The sequence below is a fragment of the Olea europaea genome, unplaced genomic scaffold, assembly GCF_002742605.1.
Source record: "Olea europaea var. sylvestris unplaced genomic scaffold, O_europaea_v1 scaffold1967, whole genome shotgun sequence".
In the NCBI taxonomy this organism is placed as follows: Eukaryota; Viridiplantae; Streptophyta; class Magnoliopsida; order Lamiales; family Oleaceae; genus Olea; species Olea europaea.
This window is the reverse complement of record NW_019237521.1, coordinates 2,134-22,019: the sequence shown is the minus strand read 5'-3', so window position 1 is coordinate 22,019 and position 19,886 is coordinate 2,134. Positions and strand designations below refer to the sequence as shown.

Sequence of the window (19,886 nt, the reverse complement as noted above, 5' to 3'; positions counted from 1 at the left end):
TGAACAGTTCAAAATTGTACTCACTAACAGTTTTAAAGTCTTGCAAACGAAAGTGCATCTACTCATAGCGGGTTTCAGAAAGGACTATAGTTCTCTAATGATCAAATCTTTCAGTTAATTTTTTCTAAAGAACCTGTGGATCTTTCTCAGTGAGATATTCAATTTTCAATCTATCGTGAAAATGATGAAGGAAGATAAGTGTTTTTGCACGATCATGAAGGAATTCTTTGTTTCCTTCTTTTTTGGTCTCTCCTAAACCTTTTGAAACAAGATTAATATTAGCATCAAGTACCCACGATAGATAATTTTTGCTAAATATGTCAAGTGCAGTAAACTCAAGTTTTGAAATGTTTGTCATTTGATTAACTAGACAATAAAGCAAAAAAAAATATACAATTAGTTTCGAAAATATGATTAAACGTCACAGAATAGTCAATCAAGCAATCAATATTAATATGATATTAGTTACGTATTTTCCTTTAGGGATAAACATTAATCTAAAATAGTATGTTTTTCGAAACATATGCTACTCCGAAAACAGATTGGATTTTACTATTGCTTCTTCAAGAGCAATATGTCAATATTCTTTTTAAAAAAATATAATCCATACTCTTTAGGAACAAGTAATATTCTTCAAGAATATTATATTGTGCTATTTCATGAGCAACATAAATTATTTATAATAAATAGATCTATGATTAATATTCCTTTAGAATATTAATTATAATGTCATGTTACTTTGGAAGCAACAATGTGCTACTTTAGGAGTAACAATATGATAAATTATTAGTTTAAAATCTATAAAAGAGCATAAAAAATATTTAATAAAGTTAAGGACGCAAAGAGTATTTAATAATCTTCATAAATGTGTATTTTGCAGCTCAAAAAAAAATGTATAAAGCAAATAATACGTGAATTAAAGCATGAATTAATGTGTATACATGCAAACATTAGTTAAAGGTCAAAAAGCAAAAGTTGGGCAAAGATAAAAAAAAAAAAAATAAATAAATAAATAATGTTGGTTCACATGTATATATATATTTAAAAAGAATTGAGTTAGCAGACAAGAAGCTGGGTACACACAAATTTGTTGAAAATTCCAAAAAAATAAATAATAATAATAATAATAATAATAATAATAATAATAATAATAATAATAATAATAATAAATAATCACGTGTATGACTGTGACGGAGACTTTGAACATGCTAAAGCAATGATTGTGACACAAATTTAGAGGTGCAAATTGATTGCGGCACAAATTGGACTTGTAAATAATTGAATTTGTGAATAAAATGTACAAATTGAATTGTCATGAATCAAGAGGCAAAATTAGTATAACGTGTATATAAAAAAAAAAAAAAAAATTATATGTCACCAAATTGATTTTGGACCACGTAATAGATAATTATGCTAAATAAATTATTACCTTCACTAAACTTTGAAAAATTAAACTATCGTGCTGATAATATATTATAAATTAGAAAAAAAGATAATAGTGAATAAAAGTCAACAGACTTGTGTGTGTATTAAAGAACCAAAATCATATATTTATAGGTAAGAATTAAAGATATAATGGTAATAACTTCTAGAAGCATAGGGGTACAATTGTCATTCATTAATAAACCATAATAAACTCACCATTTACAATAATATACTCGTATTTCCAATAATTAGGAATATCTAAAAGAAAAATGATAAAATTGCTAAATTAACACGCAAATTTTAAAACTTATATTTATAGTTCATTATATATTCCATGGCGTGCATAAAATCTTCTTTCAAAGTTTGCAATAAGTCTTTTTCTCATTGGAAGTCCTAAAAAGCACACTATAATTTGTTTTCTTTTATTTCAAGTTCTGCAATTATATCATTTTTAATTGAAGTTTCAATAATTCAACTTGGATTCTCTTCTTTGTTCTTTCCAGTATTTTTTTGTTAAAAGAAATGTCTAACAATTATGACAACTGGGAAAGGCTTGTGGTAGCTGTGCTTCGGAGAGAAAAGGATCGGCAATTGGCTTTGGCTCCCTCGAGGGAATCAAGCATAAGCTCCGTGTCCTCTAGTTTCAACTTTGGACTGGATTTTCCAGTTCATGAGCAGAGTCTCCAATTTGAAGCTTCCTCCAGTAAAGTGAATGAAACGGATCGGGAGAGATTGTTTCCATCTGCAACGAGCAGCAGTCCAGGACTTAGCCAGTTTTTTGCTGCAGCAAGCGATGATACGTGTGTTTCTGGAGAGAGATTGCCAATACCAAATTTGGAGATTTATCGCTTTACTGAATTGAAAAGGGCCACGAAGAACTTCAAGTCTGAAATGATGCTGTGGTCGGGGCGTGTTGGAACTTTATTTATGGGTTGGATGGACTCTGATACACTTGCACCGTCTACAGATGGTACCAGAATGACGGTTGCCATTATTAAATTGAACCCTAATATCATACCAAATTTTGGAGAATGGGAGGTAATATTATTGAAATATTTTTGCTTGAATTGTGAGTAATTTAATGGCTTGATTTTAATCGTTTTTCCCATGTTGGGTCTCTGTAGATGACTGGGGTACATGTTGGAAATTGGTTTAAAATTGAGAAAATTGGTTAAGTATAAATGTGGAAAAGTAATATTTGTGTCTTCGGCCAAATATTCGGACTTTATCTGATGCTCAATTACAAAAGTAAATAAACAAACTTGTTCTACTCATCGAATAGATCGTCTTGGTATATTTAGAATCTCAAGACCAATTCTGAATGAATGAGAAATTGTAATCCAAATTTAAAGGAGAAAATATTGGAAACTTGCTTGATTTCGAGCGACGGGCTAGCTATAGGCCGGCGAAAATTTTCCATAAATATTTTGGCACTCTCGCTCGAGCGAGAGGCCAGCGATAGGCTAGCTACAACAAAGTGTTACTTCTATTAATAAGGTTGCGAGATTTGGCTCACAATACTTCTCCCACAACCCCTCATCCCCTATAAATAGGACCCTTGTAGACGTCATAATGCATCCCATATCACTTTTCCATTAAGCATTGCATTAGATCTCTAGCAAAATCATTTCCATATATCATTCAAACTTCTTCCTTGTAGAGAGGGAAATTCTGTCAAATAGTTCGGAGGAACTTGTAGTTTGAAGTGCTTCTACCACAAGTGGTATTCATTGTATCTTGAAAGACAAGTGTCGTAATCTGCAAGCACAGTTGCCGGGCAATATTGTCTTAAGTAACTAGTGGCATTTCATTTGCCTCGGATTACCATTTTCTTCTTCATTTCGTATTTTTTTGTGGTTTTATATTATAAAGTTCTTCCTTCATATAGTTGTGTTTAATTACGTTCCTACGGATTAAACTTGTCATTTTGTTTGTTCATATCAAAACAACCCTATATCATATACTCCAACTACTATCATATACTCCAAATTTTATTGTTAAGTAATTTTATGGCTTGATGTTAATCCGGTTTTTCCCATGTTGGGACTCCGTAGAGGATCAAGCCAAAAAAACGTAAACTTTGCCCCAAATTAGTAACACTTTAGCATTTGTTTGCCCCATTAAATTATAATTCATTTTTTCTATCTTTGCTTATCAACCACATATTTTTCAATAAAATAGTATTACACGTAAATTCAAAACTTTTTTTTTTTTTTTCATTTTTAACTACACATTCTTCAAAAAATTATTATTCCAAAATCAAATTCTCTTTATAATGAGAGAATAATGGGGGCCAAACAGGTGCATGTTAACCAATAGTATGAAAATTAGTTCAATTCTATTGTTACCTTGATTTTTGGCCTGTGGCGTGGCCAACAGATCCCAATTCCACTCACGTTTTCACATGAAATATCTGCACACTTACATAAATCATTGAAGCATGTGACTTTCTATGGCGGTTGGGGAGGCGGCCACAAGCACTTCAACGATCAAGTTAGTTGACCTATGTATGTATATTTTGGTACAGAATGGATGGAAGATGTGAGCCACAAGGAGTGTACGAGCACTGGGGTGTATAGAAAGAAATAAGAGTGAGCAATAATACTATGAGTTTGTAAAATTGCATTACCTTCAAAGTGAACTAAGTTTGAGCATCTATAGTTGATGGAGTGACATGGTTACTGTTGGATGAAAGGACTTGTGGCCTCATCTTAACAGTCGAAGAGCCTCATCCAACAATAAACACCCTATAGCTTAGGTCTAACCTCTAAAAAATAAACTGGCATATTGACTCATAAGACACTTGTTGTAGAGATGTTACATCAGTTATCATAGAAGATATTGTACGGAGGATCTTCTAGGTGAGGTAAGAAAACATGATGTCTTCTTGTGTTTAAAGCCTCTTCGCTTCGAATTAGTATCTCAACAAGTCATATCACCCACCTCAGACTTGGAGAGTTTGACCTCTAATTCTATTTTACCTAGAGCAATCAAATCGCTAAAAAAATGAGCACTCAAGAACACACAAAATTTGTAGAGGTTCATCTTAATGTGAGATTACGTCCTCTCTGTCGTTGCAATTATTTACTACGATGAAAGAAGGCTTACAAGAGAAAATCGCACTCTTTTCTAACCTCTCTTTCTCTCTTTCATGATAATGATCAAAAAGCCCAAGGACGGCTCTCTATAAGATAAAATAAGGCAAATCCGAATTTCACAAGGACTAGCAAAGTAGCAATAATTAGGCTCCATAACTTAACATCAACAGCCTTCAAATGCTTTTAGTAATACTAATGACATTTTTACTTAATTTGGAAATGCAGAGAGAAGTGAACTATTTAGGAAGGCTTTCACATCCCAACTTCGTCAAGCTCCTTGGATACTGTTGGGAAGATAAAGAGCGTTTACTTGTATATGAGTTTATGCAGTGGGGAAGCCTGGCAAACCATCTATATAGTTCTATGGAAAGCCTGGCAAACTATCAACTTAGAAGTAAGAACTTGATCCAGAAATTGAGCGAAGCAAGTAATGAGAAACAGGATTTGCTAATGTTGATTTTTGGTTCGGATGTCTGTGCAGGAAGCCATTTATCGTGGGACATACGACTTAAAATAGCTATAGGTGCTGCTCGGGGCCTAGATTTTTTGCACACTTCAGATAACCAAGTCGTCTACAGAGACTTTAAGTCTTCCAGCATACTGCTTGATGGGGTATGATTCTGTAAATTAATTCCTTAATATCTGAAATTTTTCTTTTCAGTTCTTTGACTATTAATTATTGATTGGATGAATGATTTAGTTGTTTAAGTTGGAAACTTAGCTAAGACAGTTCTCTGTCCCAAAATCTTATGATACTTATAATATAGGTTGTTGTCCTCATATTCATTTGCGAAAGAGAACTTACAAAGAATTCCACTCTGAGCTTCATATTGAAGACGTGACCAAAAGTAATTGACAGACCAGATTATAAATCTTATATTGGTTGCGGGCTCTCCAGTTGTAAGATTTCCGTTTACTGAAATCTATTCTTGTCTTCATTACCCATTAACCAACATCCAAAACTAGAGATAGATGAGAGAGAGAGAGATATAATTTTTTGTAGCCAGTGATTCCAGGAAGCAGATCCGGCATGTTCAAGTATATGGTGCTGACATATAAGTAATTTAGAGTTGTGTATGGATAATAGAACTCCCCAGATTGAGGGCTGCGGGTATGGGAGTATGTGGCTCACAGATTACTGAATAATTTGCATTTCATTTGGATTATCCTGGCCAGTTGTTTCAAGATTTTCCTTTTATCTTTAATGGAACTCTGTGCTGGTTGAAGAAAATTAGTGGAATGTTACATAACCGTTTTTTGCTTATAGTTAACTCTCTAATGCTATTTTCATGTATTCCAGAATTACAATGCGAAAATAATGGACTTTTTCTTGGCAAGATCATGGCCTTCAGAGGAGAATTCATACTTAGAAACCCCATACGCTGCTCCTGAATATGTTGCAACAGGTGAGTGTCTATTTGATTGTTATACCTTTCAAAGCGTTCCTAACTCAGAACTGCTTTCATTCTTCTCAGTTCTGATCAATAGTGGATATGATTTTTTGTTGTACGCCGAATTTGATTTGATGAAAAATCCGGCTTTAAAGTGTATAGTTGTCCAAGTGAACTTGAGTTGAATTTAAAGTTTTGTTTGTCTAACTGGTTTTGGACTTAGCCACACCATTTTCATAGTGCAAAGGGGTCCAAAATTTTCTGTTGTAAGATGCAATATTTTGTACACGTATTAGAGGCGCTTCTCTTAAGTTGTGGAGACTAATTATTATCAAGCCTAACTAAGGACTAATTAAAAATTTGTATTATTGTAAGATTATATGAAGGAATAGGCGTCCTTATAAAATTCTATTTTGCTCTAATATATCTTATAAATATAGAGCAGTCCTTTGGCTTCAAGTATTATCATCAAATAAAGAGAGAAGTTAGAGGTGGTAGGATTAATATTTTCTTTTGTAAACCTTTTTTCATCATAGTGAATTATTGCAGTGGGGGAGAGGACGTAATCTTACATTGATGCCAACCTCTAAAAATCATGCGTGTTCATGATTGTTTATTTTCTTTCTTTAAATTGATTCCTGTTGGTGGGATATAATTAGTGTTTATAATTCTCAACAGCTTCTAGTTTGGCATTATGAACACTACAAAAATCAATATTTAGGTAATTTGAGGATCCCCAACAGTGTTGAGAGCAGTGTCGACAAAAAAACATTAAAAAAAATTTAAAAAAAGAAAGAAAAAAAGAAAGATTGTTTGAAAGGGTCTTCAAGAGCATAAAAAACATGAGTATGAACTAGTCACGAGATACCTGCATAACATACTGCTTGGCCTGGGCCTTAACAGCCTTAAAACTTAATAAATTATGGTTTGAATTCCTCGTGGGAAGGACTTCTACCTTCATGCTTCCAGGTTGTTAAACTAATTATATTTTGAAAAACAGGTCTTCTCGATGTAAAGAGTGATGTGTATGCCTTTGGCTTGGTGCTGCTTGAGATGTTGACAGGCTCACACGTGCTAAATATTGAAAGACCTAAAGGCGAGCAAAATTTGATTGATTATGCTAAACACCTCTCTCGGAAAAGGAAGCTAATGACCATTATGGATCCATCGATGGAAGGTGAATATTCTTCAAAGGCAGCATTACAGGCCGCTCGGCTCATTTTAAGATGCCTTGAACCATTACCCAATAAGCGGCCTTCAATGAAAAAAGTTGTGGAGGAGTTGGAACAAATTGCAGGCGAAACCTTTGGTTTCTAAAAGTAAGTCCATGCATCGAGTTTTTAACATATCAAATATTCCCTATTCCCGTGTACCTTGAATCTACTTGTAGTTGCTTATTTGGTATGTTCGGACCTGCTCTGGTTGCATTTTCAAATATTGTCCGGAAAGATTTGATCCTAATTGGCAGCTTTTTTGGAGTTTAGTAGTTCATTTTCTTCGAACCCTATATGCATATAATAAGTTTGGTTGAACCATTGGAAAGCTATTATACCTGCAGTTTTATCCATCAATCTTATATTCGATGGCACAGTCGTCTTTTCATAATGTTCTTAGCAAAAAAATAAAATAGAATTAGTGCTAAGGTACACGCATTTTATTGTTCATTTTAACTTCTTTAATAATGTCCAGTCCCCTTTAATCCTCTTCATGGGTGTCCTCTACCCTTCATTTATGTTAGAAGAAGTGTACTTGATTTATCGTTGTTGAGTTATACACATTAATTAATGATTATTAAATTGTTCTATTTCATGTTCATTTTTATTATAAGATTTGAGATTTTATACTTAAGCTGGATTATTGGTTCAGAGGAAGTATAGGCTAAATCCACGACAAACGACATTTGTTTAAAATCTCAACACCAAGTTTAATGATATTCAAAATGATTTGTTAATGGAGAGAGACACGATGAAGGACAACTTCAGTGTCCTCACTTTTCGAACTGCCTTAACTTGTTAATGGGATTTTGTCAATCCTTTCTGTGCCACATGTCAAAATGCCTTAACTTGAAATCCATATTTGCAACTGATTTTGATAATTTCAACTTATAATCCAAATGACAAAAACAGTTCCCTGTATTTTTTAGTAATAATGGATGAACTCTATGTTATCCAAATCGCCCAGTGGTCGATACTATGAATGAAAATCAACCAGGGTGTCAAATTGATCTAAATGAGTCGAGTCAGCCATTTCACATTTTGACAACCAACTCGACTTCTTCAACTTAAAACAAACTCGTAAAATCAAAAGTAGCTTAACAGACGTTTTGATTCACGAGTCAATGTTAGGTCATTGAGGGAAAGCAAGATAGAATAACTGAAACAACACAAAAATCAACTCCAATTTCATCTCAATTTCTCACCTATTGCAGAAACAAGACTCGTCTATTCATAGTTGAACCCACTTCCAGATATACAATCTACAATCCAACTTTTGTATGAATATGGCACTTGGAGATTTTTTTGCTCTCTTTCCCATGAAGGAAATAAGGGGAGGAAGATAGGGTGTTTCAACAATCAGAGTCGTTTTTATTCCCTTCAAAAATATTTATTTGCCTAATATCCACATGTGCCAGATGCAATCCCAACGGAGAACATGTAGTGATATAAACAAAACAATATCAACATCCAACTTCTATTGACCAGGATTTCCCAACAGTCGTTCCACCGCAGCATGAACATTGCCAGCAGAGGCAATTAGTGCCCTGATGTTTTCTTGAGTATCAATGAAACCCATTTCCTGTAACTGAGATAGTTGAGTGGCGTATAGTTCTTCAGGGGGCACTGCAATAAAACATGATGAAACATACGAAATGACACATTAGATAGAAGCCCGAGCGCACACATACACATGCACACGGATTGAGGGAGGAAGGAGAGAGCAGTAACCATTAGATCTGTTGGAAGCAGTCAAGCCACCAGTTCCAAGTCCACCAAACATGTTCATCAATATATCCAAGCTTAAATTGCCAGGTGCTCCTGCTATTATTCAGAACAGACAGACAATACGGGAGAAAACAAAGAAAAATTACAAGGAAAATTATCCAACTATTCTTTCAAATTTATATGCATGAAGTAGCATCTAGGGATTTTTGGAATGTACGGAGAACTAAGAAATTACGAGAAATTTGTGTATATAATTATATTTCAGCAAAAAACTTCAACATGACAGCCATTTATTATAAAACACTTCATAGACAGACTTAGTTCATCTATGTGTTCCCATAGACCATGCCACTTCAGAAACATCTGACTTCAGCAACAACTTATGGTTTGCCATTCACCTTCCTAGTGAAGGGCCAAGCAGGTTAACTAGTGGTTGTTTTGCCGGAGATTCAACAGGAAATAATACTGGAAAATTGATGTGATAGGTACTTCTCAACTTCAATTCAATAATTTATATTTATTTTTATGATATATATTTGTAGGAAAACATACATTACAAAATTCTATGATAGGTTAGTAATAATTTGGGAGCAGTTCCAGACAGCCAGTTCCAAAAGATGAATTCCTATAAATTTTCTAATTTTCATGCAGTACGTTTGCCAACAATTTAATTGTAAGAAGTATTTTTCAACATTATGACTTTCAAAACATGGTAGTAAAAGAATTTTATGTGGCAGATCTCATTCTAACTCTACACCCATTTTTCAGTTATTCATTTCATATGCCCTTAAAACTAAAAGACAAGGGGGCTAAAGTGCAAAGGACGATACAGTGTCTGTTCATCACAGATATTGATACCTGGCCAGGTATTATCCAATGAATAATCAAAACAGTCACCTTGAACTCAAAGAAACCAATTGCACAATATTGTTATTCCTTCTGTTGAAATCATATAATATATTCTACTTTTCCAGAAAACTATTTTTCAGGTACTGTTATCTCCAAGCAACAGAATTTGAAGATCGTGTTCTGAATAATTAATAATGTAAAAATGAGTCCAGATACAAGATTAGAAACAAATGCGATGAACCATAAATGTGCCAAAAAAAAATCTGAATAAAGTGGGAAATTAGAAAAAGAAAAAATTATTGGGAGGATTCTTCCTATTAAAAGAAGAAAGCGAGAGAGAAGTTCCAGAATGTTAAAAAAATGTACCTGTTCCACCATCATTTTGACCTGGTTCTCTGAAAATACAGAGCAATTAAGTCAGCTAAATAATATAAACAGGATGTGAACAACCGGATGTGAATATGTGATTACAGTACTAAGATTTATATTATGCGTTGTTCCACAAATATCAAATACTATGGCCAACTACTTGGACATGGAAGAAAAAACTCACCGAGATGTCTGCTGGCGACCAAGTTGAGACAAAAGAGCTTGCTGAAAAGTCAGGAGTCGCTAAGACAAGAAAAGGCAATAGAATTCACTGGATTAGTGAAAATGGGGAAAGTGATGATAAAGGAAATAAATATAATTAACATAGATCTTGGAATGTCCCTTTTTACACACACAGCCCCCAAAAATATTAAAATTAAAGAACAAAGGACATAATACAAAATGGAAAATAAAACCAAATAAGCAGACCCAATGTAAGCTTTTTATGTCCATATACCATTTATTGATTGAGGAGCGTGTATGCTGAAGTGAAGGATAGAATTTATTTCTATCTTTAAAAGGTAGTTATAAATTTATAATGACCAAATTCTACGAAGATTTCTTGGTCCTGCACCACAGAGGTAAAAAATAATTTTACAGTGATATTCAGCACTTCAATATTGGGTAGAGACGCCATTTTATAACAGCATCTGATAAATCCCACCCCCACCCCAAAAATAAAAAATAAAAAAATCCCAGCCTCAGCCCCTTATCTTTTGTGCCAGCTTCTTTTCTCTGGAAAATAAACACTTAACAATCCTCTAAATTTTTCAGGAAAAATATCCTTGTGATTTTCATATTTACCAAATTGACCAAGAAAGGATGTCCCATGTACAGGAAGTGTGTTGGGGAGTTGTTTACCTGCATCATCCCAGGAGAAAATAATTGACGAATAAATTCAGGATTTTGCATCATATCCCTAAACTGAGGATTGGAATTGAACATGTTCTGAAGCTCTGGATTGAATCCAATAATCTATAGACCAAATTGGGGGAGAGTAAGGACAGAAATTTTAAAGGGATGTAGAAAAAGAAAAGTATAAGGAAAGAAAAAGAATAAAAATGATCTTTTAGTCAAAAGAAAGTCAGTGGATACCTGATTAATGTACTGAGGATTGGATAAAAGACTCTGCATCATCTGGGATATGGCGGGATTTTGCATCAACTGACTCAGGGAATTGGGATCTGGCATAGAACCTAGCAATTGCGAAAAATCTGGGAAACCAAGTCCACCAGAGACACCAAGAGGCGGAGTCCTCACATCCCCACTAGGATTTGACTGGGCAGTTGAGTTCGTTTGCACACCTTCAGCTGCAAAATTTCAGTTCAAGAATGCCAATCAGTAACGATGCACTAATTACACTCATCAAACAACCGTAAATAACAAAGCAAGCAATATTAGCAGACAAATTACTGTCTCTAATCGGTTTCAATAGTTCGTGCCTGAATATAGTGCAATAACTAATAGCAAAAAGTCCTATATGGCAATATTTTATAAGCCTCTTAAGAAGTCTAGCGTATCCAATAAACCTACATACCGAGGCTCATCTTCCTTTGGCTCAGCGGTATGTATTTCCAAGGTGCTCATTTTTCCAATTATGAAGCATGGCTAAGTGATCCAATTCACATTGGGCCTAGTGCCCAGGTGGTTTGGCCAATAGCGGGTCAAGAAATTTTGAATTGTGATGAGGGCAGGATTTTTTTTATTTTATATTTAAATATATTATATATAATGTCAGTTTTACCCTTCCTTGAAAAGCTAAGATATACATCTATTACTTTATTTCCCCAAAATACCAAACCAAAGATATTGATATCTTGGCAGCATTCCAAGTAACTCCTCAACCTAGAGTTCCACATAAAGAAGCACGAGCTGCGGCAGATGCCGAATCTTCTATTGGTACATGGACAACTTTGTCGGCTTCAATAGTTTGTGCCTGAATGCAGTCAATAAATAATAGCATAAAATATGGCAATATTTTAACAGCCTCTTAAGAGGTCTAGAGTGTCCATTAAATCGACATACCAAGGCTTTCACAATTCTTAAACCCTTTCCTATCTAAGATGTATATTTAGTCTGAAATGGTCCAACTATGAACGTTACCACAGGTGAATTTTAGAGGATACTGATAATTTTCAACAAAAAAAAAAATAAATAAATACAGGAAAAATGGAGGAAACAGACAGCAAAACCATGTCAGGAGAAATAGAAGAAAAATAATATTTTATGACAATTTTGAGAGCACAGTAGTTGAAATCTCTAATGGATATAGGATCTTGCAGAGAAGAACAACTCTACCATCAATGTAAACTCTAAGATTTAGTGCAACCAGATACAAAACATGGACACCGGAACAGAAATAAAAGACAAACAGAATGAACATTTTATTAAAAAGGGGTCCAACTTTGATTTTCTAACACTGGAAAGGCAACAGGGAACTGTTAATTACTAGCTAAACAACCAAAATAAGAAACGGTTAGAGCAAAATAAAAGCTTACTGCCAGTAGATGCCCAGGGATTGGGAAGCGGGTTCGTATTTGGAGCAGGAGAATCGGTCAAAGTTTCAGAACCAGTGGTACTAGTATTAGTTACCTGTTCTCTGGCCACCCCCCCACCTTGAGCTCCCAAAAGAGCAGCAAATGGGTTTGACCCCAAATCAGTTCTAGTGCCACCTTCCAAAGTTGTAGCATTAAGGAATGGTTCTTGCACATTCTCATACAAGCGCCTGAGCATGTTAAAACCCTCTGGAGAAGATTCTATATTGCTCATTGCCCTGTCTGTATTTCGCATCATCTCACGCATGAGTTCAGGGTTTCGTGCAGCCTCCATTGTCTGACGAAGAGTTGCAGGATCATTAAGGACATGAGCAAGCTCCGGGTTGCGATCCATGATCTCACGCATCTGAGGATTGTTCATGATTAAGTTGCGGATGATTTCAGGATTATTCATTATATTCTGAACAAGAGGCATATTCAAGATATCTCTCATCATGTTGGGGTTTTGAGTCAACTGTGCCTGCACATGTTCCATATCTGGAAGTCCGGCTCCAAATAATCCAGCCCCACTTCCCAATCCATTCAAGTCGAGCCTGGGAAACAATGAAGCTCCAAAACCAGACCCTCCAAATGCTCCACCTTCATTGGAGCCAGCATCTGCTGTCACAGCGGGATTAGCATGTGGATTTCCAGCATTAGTTGCACCAGCACTGTTGGTAGAGGCATTTGTTGCAAAACCACGGACCAAGTGGACAGTGTGCTCAGCCTCCAGACCTGTACAAAACCAATAAAATGACTTAATCGTATGTACTTTCAACAGCTAGCGTAAATTTTTAAAATTGGTCTGACTTTTAATCACACGTGCATATAAAAGAAAAAAAACAGAAATAGATGATAAAAGGCAACCTAAGGTAGAAAAACCACAAATCTTATTCTAGCTACAAGCAGAGCACTAGTAATTTCTATTCCTCATATCTCAAGTCTACCAACTACTCTCTGACACCCTTATTTGCTAACAAGATTGCATTGCACATATAACATCTCTCGATCAATACTTTCACTTTATTATTCGTTTTTCAATATCATCAGATAACCCCGTAATAACCTAATCTCTTCCAAAAAAACAACCTATCAATACTTCCAACATGTTCAGGTCCAAAAATTACCCCCTGAAAATAAAGAATCCTATTAAATTGCTCAAAAACAACTGTAATAGATTGCGCAATTGTTACATACCATATCTCTGAAGCGTTTGATCATCCTTCAATATGCGACCTTTGTAGATGAGACGCTGCTGCTGCGGTGGAATTTCGCAGTTCTGAGCGAGAATTGACTTGAAGGACTCGACTGTGGAGTCCAAATTGACGTGCACCGAGAACTCCGAGCCGTTGGAGCATCGAACGTTCACCACGACTTCTCCTCCTTTGCTGCCGGCATTTTCATTTGAATCGCCTCCATCGTTGGCATCGCCGCCACCCATTCGACTCCAATTGAGAAATTCAATATAAAAAAACACCACAATAAAAGTAAATATTGATGGACTGACGGAGAAATCCCAAACCCTAACTTGTCGCCGTTCGATTTTCCTCTCGGGGTGGCTATACTATAAAAGAGAAATGAATATAGGAAGCAAGTTTTAAAATGAAATAACAAAACACAACCCTCCACAGGTACAGAATAATTTTTGTCAGAATACAGACTGAATACTAATAGTTGTGGAGCTCATACACATTTTTTATATAATATACGATCCACACATTTGTCTCTATTCTGTACACAACCTATAAAAATATAATCTGTACACCCAAATTTTTTCTAACAAATAAATATCAAAAATTTCAAGTGTACAGAATGTGTACAAATCTCACAAAATGAATGGGTCCTATATGAATATTTTATTGCCAAAAAATCTAATGTGAATATTCTGTACACTTAAATGTCTATGCGTGCAGAATAACTCAATAAATATTAGCCAAGAATCATTGACCTTGTAATCTATTATCCTTTGTTCAAAGTCCACCTAATGTGTTGGTGACATCACAATAGGATGACAATTTGACTCGCGTCTTAAGCGTCCCATCCTCTCCATATAGTTGTTTAGAAATATATATTCATAATTTATTTAAAAATACTTTGATCTAACCTTTTTATACATGAGCACAGTGACTACATTCTCTAATTATTCTAAAAAATAGAATAAAATATATATAATTGGAATAGTAAACAAGGCGGGGACTACTTCGATCCGTCCCATTATTATCCCTAGTAATAAAAAGAAGTGAGCAATTACAACTTGATATGAAAAGAAAAATTTGTATTATAAAGTCGAGCTCGAGCTAAGTAGGACTATCAAGTAGGTGAGTTATCAAGGCTAAAGAATTTGAGCATTTGGCTATGGTAGAATTCGTAGCTGTCCGCCAACTGACATTAGCTTAATTGTTGGAGTAATAAATTTATTTTTTCATAACAAGTCCAGAAAATTATATTTTGGTAGTTATATTTATCAAATTTTAATTAAAATTATCCTACTCAATTTCAATTTAGTTTACAGTGATAAATTATTTTACATCCACAATAACCTTCAAAAGAAAGCCGCCCTTGTACCTCAATCTTATTTGACTTCACGTTAATTTGTATCACACTCAGTACTTGCTTTTTGTTCTTACTAAAAAAGATAAGCCCCAACCTTAAGGGCCTCCATCGTCCCGTCTCTAGAGCTTTGTGAAGGAGGTAAATCGAGGGATGTGCTTCAACAGGCCAGAAAACACGAGCTGCATGTACACTGCGCCTACAAGGAGTTTAATTCCATATCTCAGAAATCGAACCCTCCACACTGCGACTGCCAACAAAGCGTGAGAGAACCTCACTCCTACCATTTGCACCAATGGGCTATGCCCCGAGGGGCGCTTTTTGTTCTTACTGGTTGGCATGGGAGGGATGTGTTTGGTTAATCGTGGACATTGTTGTCACCGCTGAGCTACTATTGTCTTTATCGAAATCCTTGATTAATTAGTATCCTAGCAATGCATGTAATCTTGATTGCTTCCATTACAATTGCAATGATTATTTTAGCACGGCCTTTCCTTTCAAGGAAGTAATCTCAATGATTATTTTAGCACGACCTTTCCTTTTCAGGGAAGTAGTCTCAATCGCACATATACATGCATTAGGAGAGGTCTAATCTCACCTTGTCACTATTTTGCCATAATAATCCTACTCTTGATTTTTTCTAAGGCGATTTAGTTCATCCTGCATGGATTTATTAAGTCTGTACTTGTTTCCATTTCTTAAAACTAGTTTAATTGTTTCCATTTCTTAAAACTCGTTTTTTCTCAAATTCATTTAAAACCATCATTCAATGAGATCGACAACTTTTTTATTAATTTTCAACTACGCATTTCATCAACTTTTATCAAAATTTACTAAAAATCTATTTTATCTAAATCATGAGCTAAATCTTCGTAATCTTAACCTTGTATCGTTGTTTTTAGCTCACTTCATAATAAAAAATTATAAGCTATTTGTATTATTATTGTTGTTGTTGTTGTTGCTGCTGCTGCTTCTACTACTACTACTACATTACACTACATGATTTTATTGTGCTTATAGAACCTAATTTTTCAAGAATATATATTTAATAAATTAAATGCTTTCAATGTTAATTTATAATATCCAATAGGTGTAAGAACATCAATTCATATATAATCCTCCACAGCTCCACTACTTGTATTAATAGTAAGTTGCGAATTCATTGAGCGTCTCTTCTATTCAATGGTAACTAGTACGAGAGTATATCATTCTTTACAATTTTGTGATACCAACTCAAATTGAACAATTTGAGCCTGTCCATACCAGTATGGATCGTATCTAGAGTTTTGTTTTAAACTTCCAATGATTGCCCTAGCAATATATGTTGATCTAAACATATCACATTGTAATAAATAAGAAGATATCGATACATTTTTTAGAAAAATTGAGACATTATATCTTCTTCTTTTTTTCTTTTCTTTTTTTATCTAGCTATGATTGAACGTGCCAAAGAGAAAATTGGGTCAAATAGTCTAGCAATCTTGTGATTTCAACTCAAATTGAACAGTTTGGCCATGTCTACACCACGAAAGGTCGAGTTTAGCCCTTGTTTGAACCACATTCTCCTAAAAATTCATTTTTCAAAACTCATTTTTAATCACATATATTTTAATAAAATAATATCACACAAATATAAAACTTTTTATTAATTTTTAATCACACACTTTCTATCAATCTACTATTCAAAATACATTCTTTTCCCCAAAATGGAAACAAGGGCTTAATTTATTGTCTCAAATTTTTAATCCTTTCAATTATTATCGCAATATATTTTTGACACTTGGGAACATATCTTTCCGAAGACCTTCACATCTTTCCATTTGCAACCCGATGAGAAGGGTTGGTAGAAATGAGTAAAGCCGATGTAGGCTAGAGCGCTAGTGTGAGCCCAAAAAAAGTACAAATGCCAACTATAATAACTTTAATTAATAGTAGTTTGAAAGCGAAATCACATGGGTACAAGATACTTCGTGTGACCGTTGTAAAAGTGATTACAATTGCCATGTTTATACTAGCCGTTGTATTTCAAATATATACAAAAACAAATCAACAAATACTCTAGCTTTCACTAGAAAAATACCCACTTCTGTAGATGCTCATTTGCATTACAGGGTTCTCTTGAGGAGTTCCCACCCCCACCCCCCCGAAATTTACTCAATCGGTGCTTCTGATTTGTTCTTCTATTAAAAACAAATTGAAAATGGTTTTATCTAACCAGAACACTTCTGCTCAGATTAAACCCACAAATGCACAAGGTAACTATTAGTTTTGTCTTTGTGGTTTCTGAGTTCAAAATGCAATTTCTAATATGGTATGGTTGGTTGTAGAGGCAGAAATGATGGGTGCAAGAAAATTCAGAATGGAGTCGATACCTTATAGAAAAGCTTTAAGTGTGCTGAATCAGAATTTAGTGGGAGCTAATCCATTTCCTTGTGTTGTTAACAAGAGAGTTTTATCAGAGTAAGTCTCATCTCTCCCATTTAAACATTTTTAGTGTATATTTTCGAATCTTGTTTAGTAAGAATTTGATGAATAATAACCATTTGAAACTCAGAGCAATTGGATTTATGATACGAACTGATGGCCCTTAACTTTTCATTTTCTTTAAAAAGTTCTTGCTTTTAAATTCTTGTCTTCAACTTTTGCTAATGTCCATTTCTTGATCTATAAAGGAAAAATGCCTCACAAATGGCACTCTCCCGGAGAACCTGTCCGGAGGTACCTGTTCTCTTTTCCAAGAAAAATAAATGTATTATTATCTACAAGGTGGAAGAGTTAATTGGTATTGTTCGGTCGATTTTCAACAGGACACGAAGAAACCAAAGACATCGGTCGAGGAATTCACGATATGGGAGGATATCCCTCTATCAGATGTAGAGGATCAATCTGTGTCCATGTCTTTGGAACAAACAGAAACTGAAATTACCAAAGAAGATCAAATGGTATATATTGGTTTCTGCTTTTTTTCGATAGGCTTATTCGAATATAACGGCGATGAAATTGATAATACAATGTGTAGGAGGAAGTTGAAATGAAGGACATATTTGAAGAGACCATTATGGATATTGACAGTTGTGATGCAAAAAATCCCTTCGCAGTTGTTGACTATGTTGAAGATCTATATGCCTACTACAGGAAAATGGAGGTAAGAACTCATATGAATGCATTTAGATTCAAAATCACATATTAATTTTTAGTTTTAGGTAAGGTTATATTGAACTAAACATTAACAAGAACATAAATTTTATCCATTTTCAAAATTTGATCTTTAATTGGACTAAATTCGAATTTTCAATTCGAATTTTCATCCTCGTTTTAACGATGAAAAGTTATTCATTCTGCAGGATTGTAGCTGCGTCTCGCCGGGCTATATGGCACAACAATTTGACATAAATGAGAGGATGAGGGCTATTCTAATTGACTGGCTTATTGAGGTATTATGCAATAGACAGTGTTCTTTATAATTTGTTGTGTTTAGCTGGACTAAAATCGAGTCATTATCAACAGGTACACCACAAATTCGACCTTAGGGACGAGACATTGTTTCTAACTGTAACCCTGATAGACAGATTTTTAGCAAAGCAAACTGTAGAGAGAAAGAAGCTGCAGCTTGTTGGTTTGGTTGCTATGCTCTTGGCTTCAAAATATGAGGAAGTTTTAGTTCCAATCGTCGATGATTTGATATTTATTTCAGACAAAGCTTACACAAGAAAAGAAGTCCTTCAAATGGAATGGTTGATGCTCCACACATTGCAGTTTACAATGTCTCTTCCGACTGCACACGTTTTTATTAGAAGATTTCTCAAGGCTTCTCAGTCCGATAAGAAGGTCGGTTGTACGAGTCCTAATGTATCATCACATAGTACTGTGTACCAAAAATGTCATTAATGTGTTCGTATTTCTGTCAGCTTGAGCTACTCTCTTTCTACTTGATTGAGCTTTGCTTGGTGGAGTATGAAATGCTCAAATATTCGCCTTCGTTTTTGGCTGCTGCTGCAATCTATACAGCTCAATGTACGCTTTTTGGCGTTGGACAATGGTGTAAGACATGCGAATGGCATACAAGCTATTCAGAAGATGAACTAATGTGAGTCATTCTTACCGTGTCGAAATGCATATATACTGATTAAACTGGAAAGATTTTTCAGGCTAACTGTTTTTAATAAAACCAGGGAATGTTCAAGATTGATCGTCGGGTTCCACCAGAAGGCAGCAACCGGGAAACTTACCGGGGTTTACAGAAAATACAACACTTCGAAGTTAGGATATTCAGCAAAATGTGAACCGGCACATTTTCTTGTACAAAGTGTTCCATAATAAGCAGAGGGAGGGAGGGAGGATGTACAGTTACTTGTACAGTAATTGTGCTGATTCTTGATTCGAAATTAGTGATTCAAATTTAAGGAATTAAAGCATATCGTGGCTTTTACTGTGCAAAAGCCATGGCCTTTAAAACATAGATTACGACATTTTTAATTGTACTTTACTTTCATTCGATGGCTAATAAAATTAAACAAGTTTTCCATAATCTATTATATTTTTTAGAGTAATACTAATCACAGTGAGAACTATCGGTAGTTACCCTACATTATATACATGTGACAGTTTGCTATTCGGTGTATGAGGCAATAAATGAGTTAAAGTATGCCATGTAGAACGATTATCTATAATCCTTACTATGAATATCATTATGTAGAACCCCAAATAATTCTAGACACCTTAGTGGCA

At 34.7% G+C, this 19,886-nt stretch overlaps 3 protein-coding genes across 7 annotated transcripts; 2 read left to right on the top strand and 1 right to left on the bottom strand.

Annotated features, from left to right (window-relative positions):
* The first annotated feature begins 1,800 nt into the window (after positions 1-1,800).
* LOC111379296 (probable serine/threonine-protein kinase PIX13) lies at positions 1,801-7,669 on the top strand. Of its 2 annotated transcripts, none has more exons than XM_023002654.1 (5): positions 1,801-2,463; positions 4,749-4,917; positions 5,005-5,135; positions 5,824-5,929; positions 6,978-7,669. In XM_023002654.1, the coding sequence occupies exons 1-5, from the start codon at positions 1,948-1,950 to the stop codon at positions 7,229-7,231; spliced, it is 1,176 nt and encodes a 391-aa protein (XP_022858422.1). In that variant the 5' UTR covers positions 1,801-1,947; the 3' UTR covers positions 7,232-7,669. The 2 variants fall into 2 exon arrangements, with proteins under 2 accessions (XP_022858422.1, XP_022858421.1); XM_023002653.1 differs by having other exon boundaries at positions 1,805-2,463; positions 6,915-7,669.
* Positions 7,670-8,209: 540 nt separating this feature from the next.
* Positions 8,210-14,252, bottom strand: LOC111379295 (ubiquitin domain-containing protein DSK2a-like). 2 transcript variants are annotated; one of them, XM_023002651.1, is made up of 8 exons: positions 13,806-14,252; positions 12,573-13,343; positions 11,170-11,384; positions 10,936-11,049; positions 10,259-10,317; positions 10,072-10,100; positions 8,860-8,952; positions 8,210-8,754 (listed from the first exon to the last, which is right to left on the bottom strand). In XM_023002651.1, exons 1-8 carry the CDS (start codon positions 14,047-14,049, stop codon positions 8,606-8,608), a joined length of 1,674 nt encoding a protein of 557 aa, XP_022858419.1. In that variant the 5' UTR covers positions 14,050-14,252; the 3' UTR covers positions 8,210-8,605. The 2 variants fall into 2 exon arrangements, with proteins under 2 accessions (XP_022858419.1, XP_022858420.1); XM_023002652.1 differs by having other exon boundaries at positions 8,860-8,949.
* Positions 14,253-17,236: 2,984 nt separating this feature from the next.
* Positions 17,237-19,686, top strand: LOC111379297 (G2/mitotic-specific cyclin-2-like). 3 transcript variants are annotated; one of them, XM_023002657.1, is made up of 10 exons: positions 17,238-17,413; positions 17,486-17,618; positions 17,831-17,876; positions 17,966-18,100; positions 18,178-18,303; positions 18,503-18,592; positions 18,666-18,774; positions 18,853-18,986; positions 19,067-19,245; positions 19,331-19,686. In XM_023002657.1, exons 1-10 carry the CDS (start codon positions 17,359-17,361, stop codon positions 19,473-19,475), a joined length of 1,152 nt encoding a protein of 383 aa, XP_022858425.1. In that variant the 5' UTR covers positions 17,238-17,358; the 3' UTR covers positions 19,476-19,686. The 3 variants fall into 3 exon arrangements, with proteins under 3 accessions (XP_022858424.1, XP_022858425.1, XP_022858423.1); XM_023002656.1 differs by having other exon boundaries at positions 17,237-17,413; positions 17,492-17,618; positions 18,666-18,986; XM_023002655.1 differs by having other exon boundaries at positions 18,666-18,986.
* Positions 19,687-19,886: the final 200 nt, after the last annotated feature.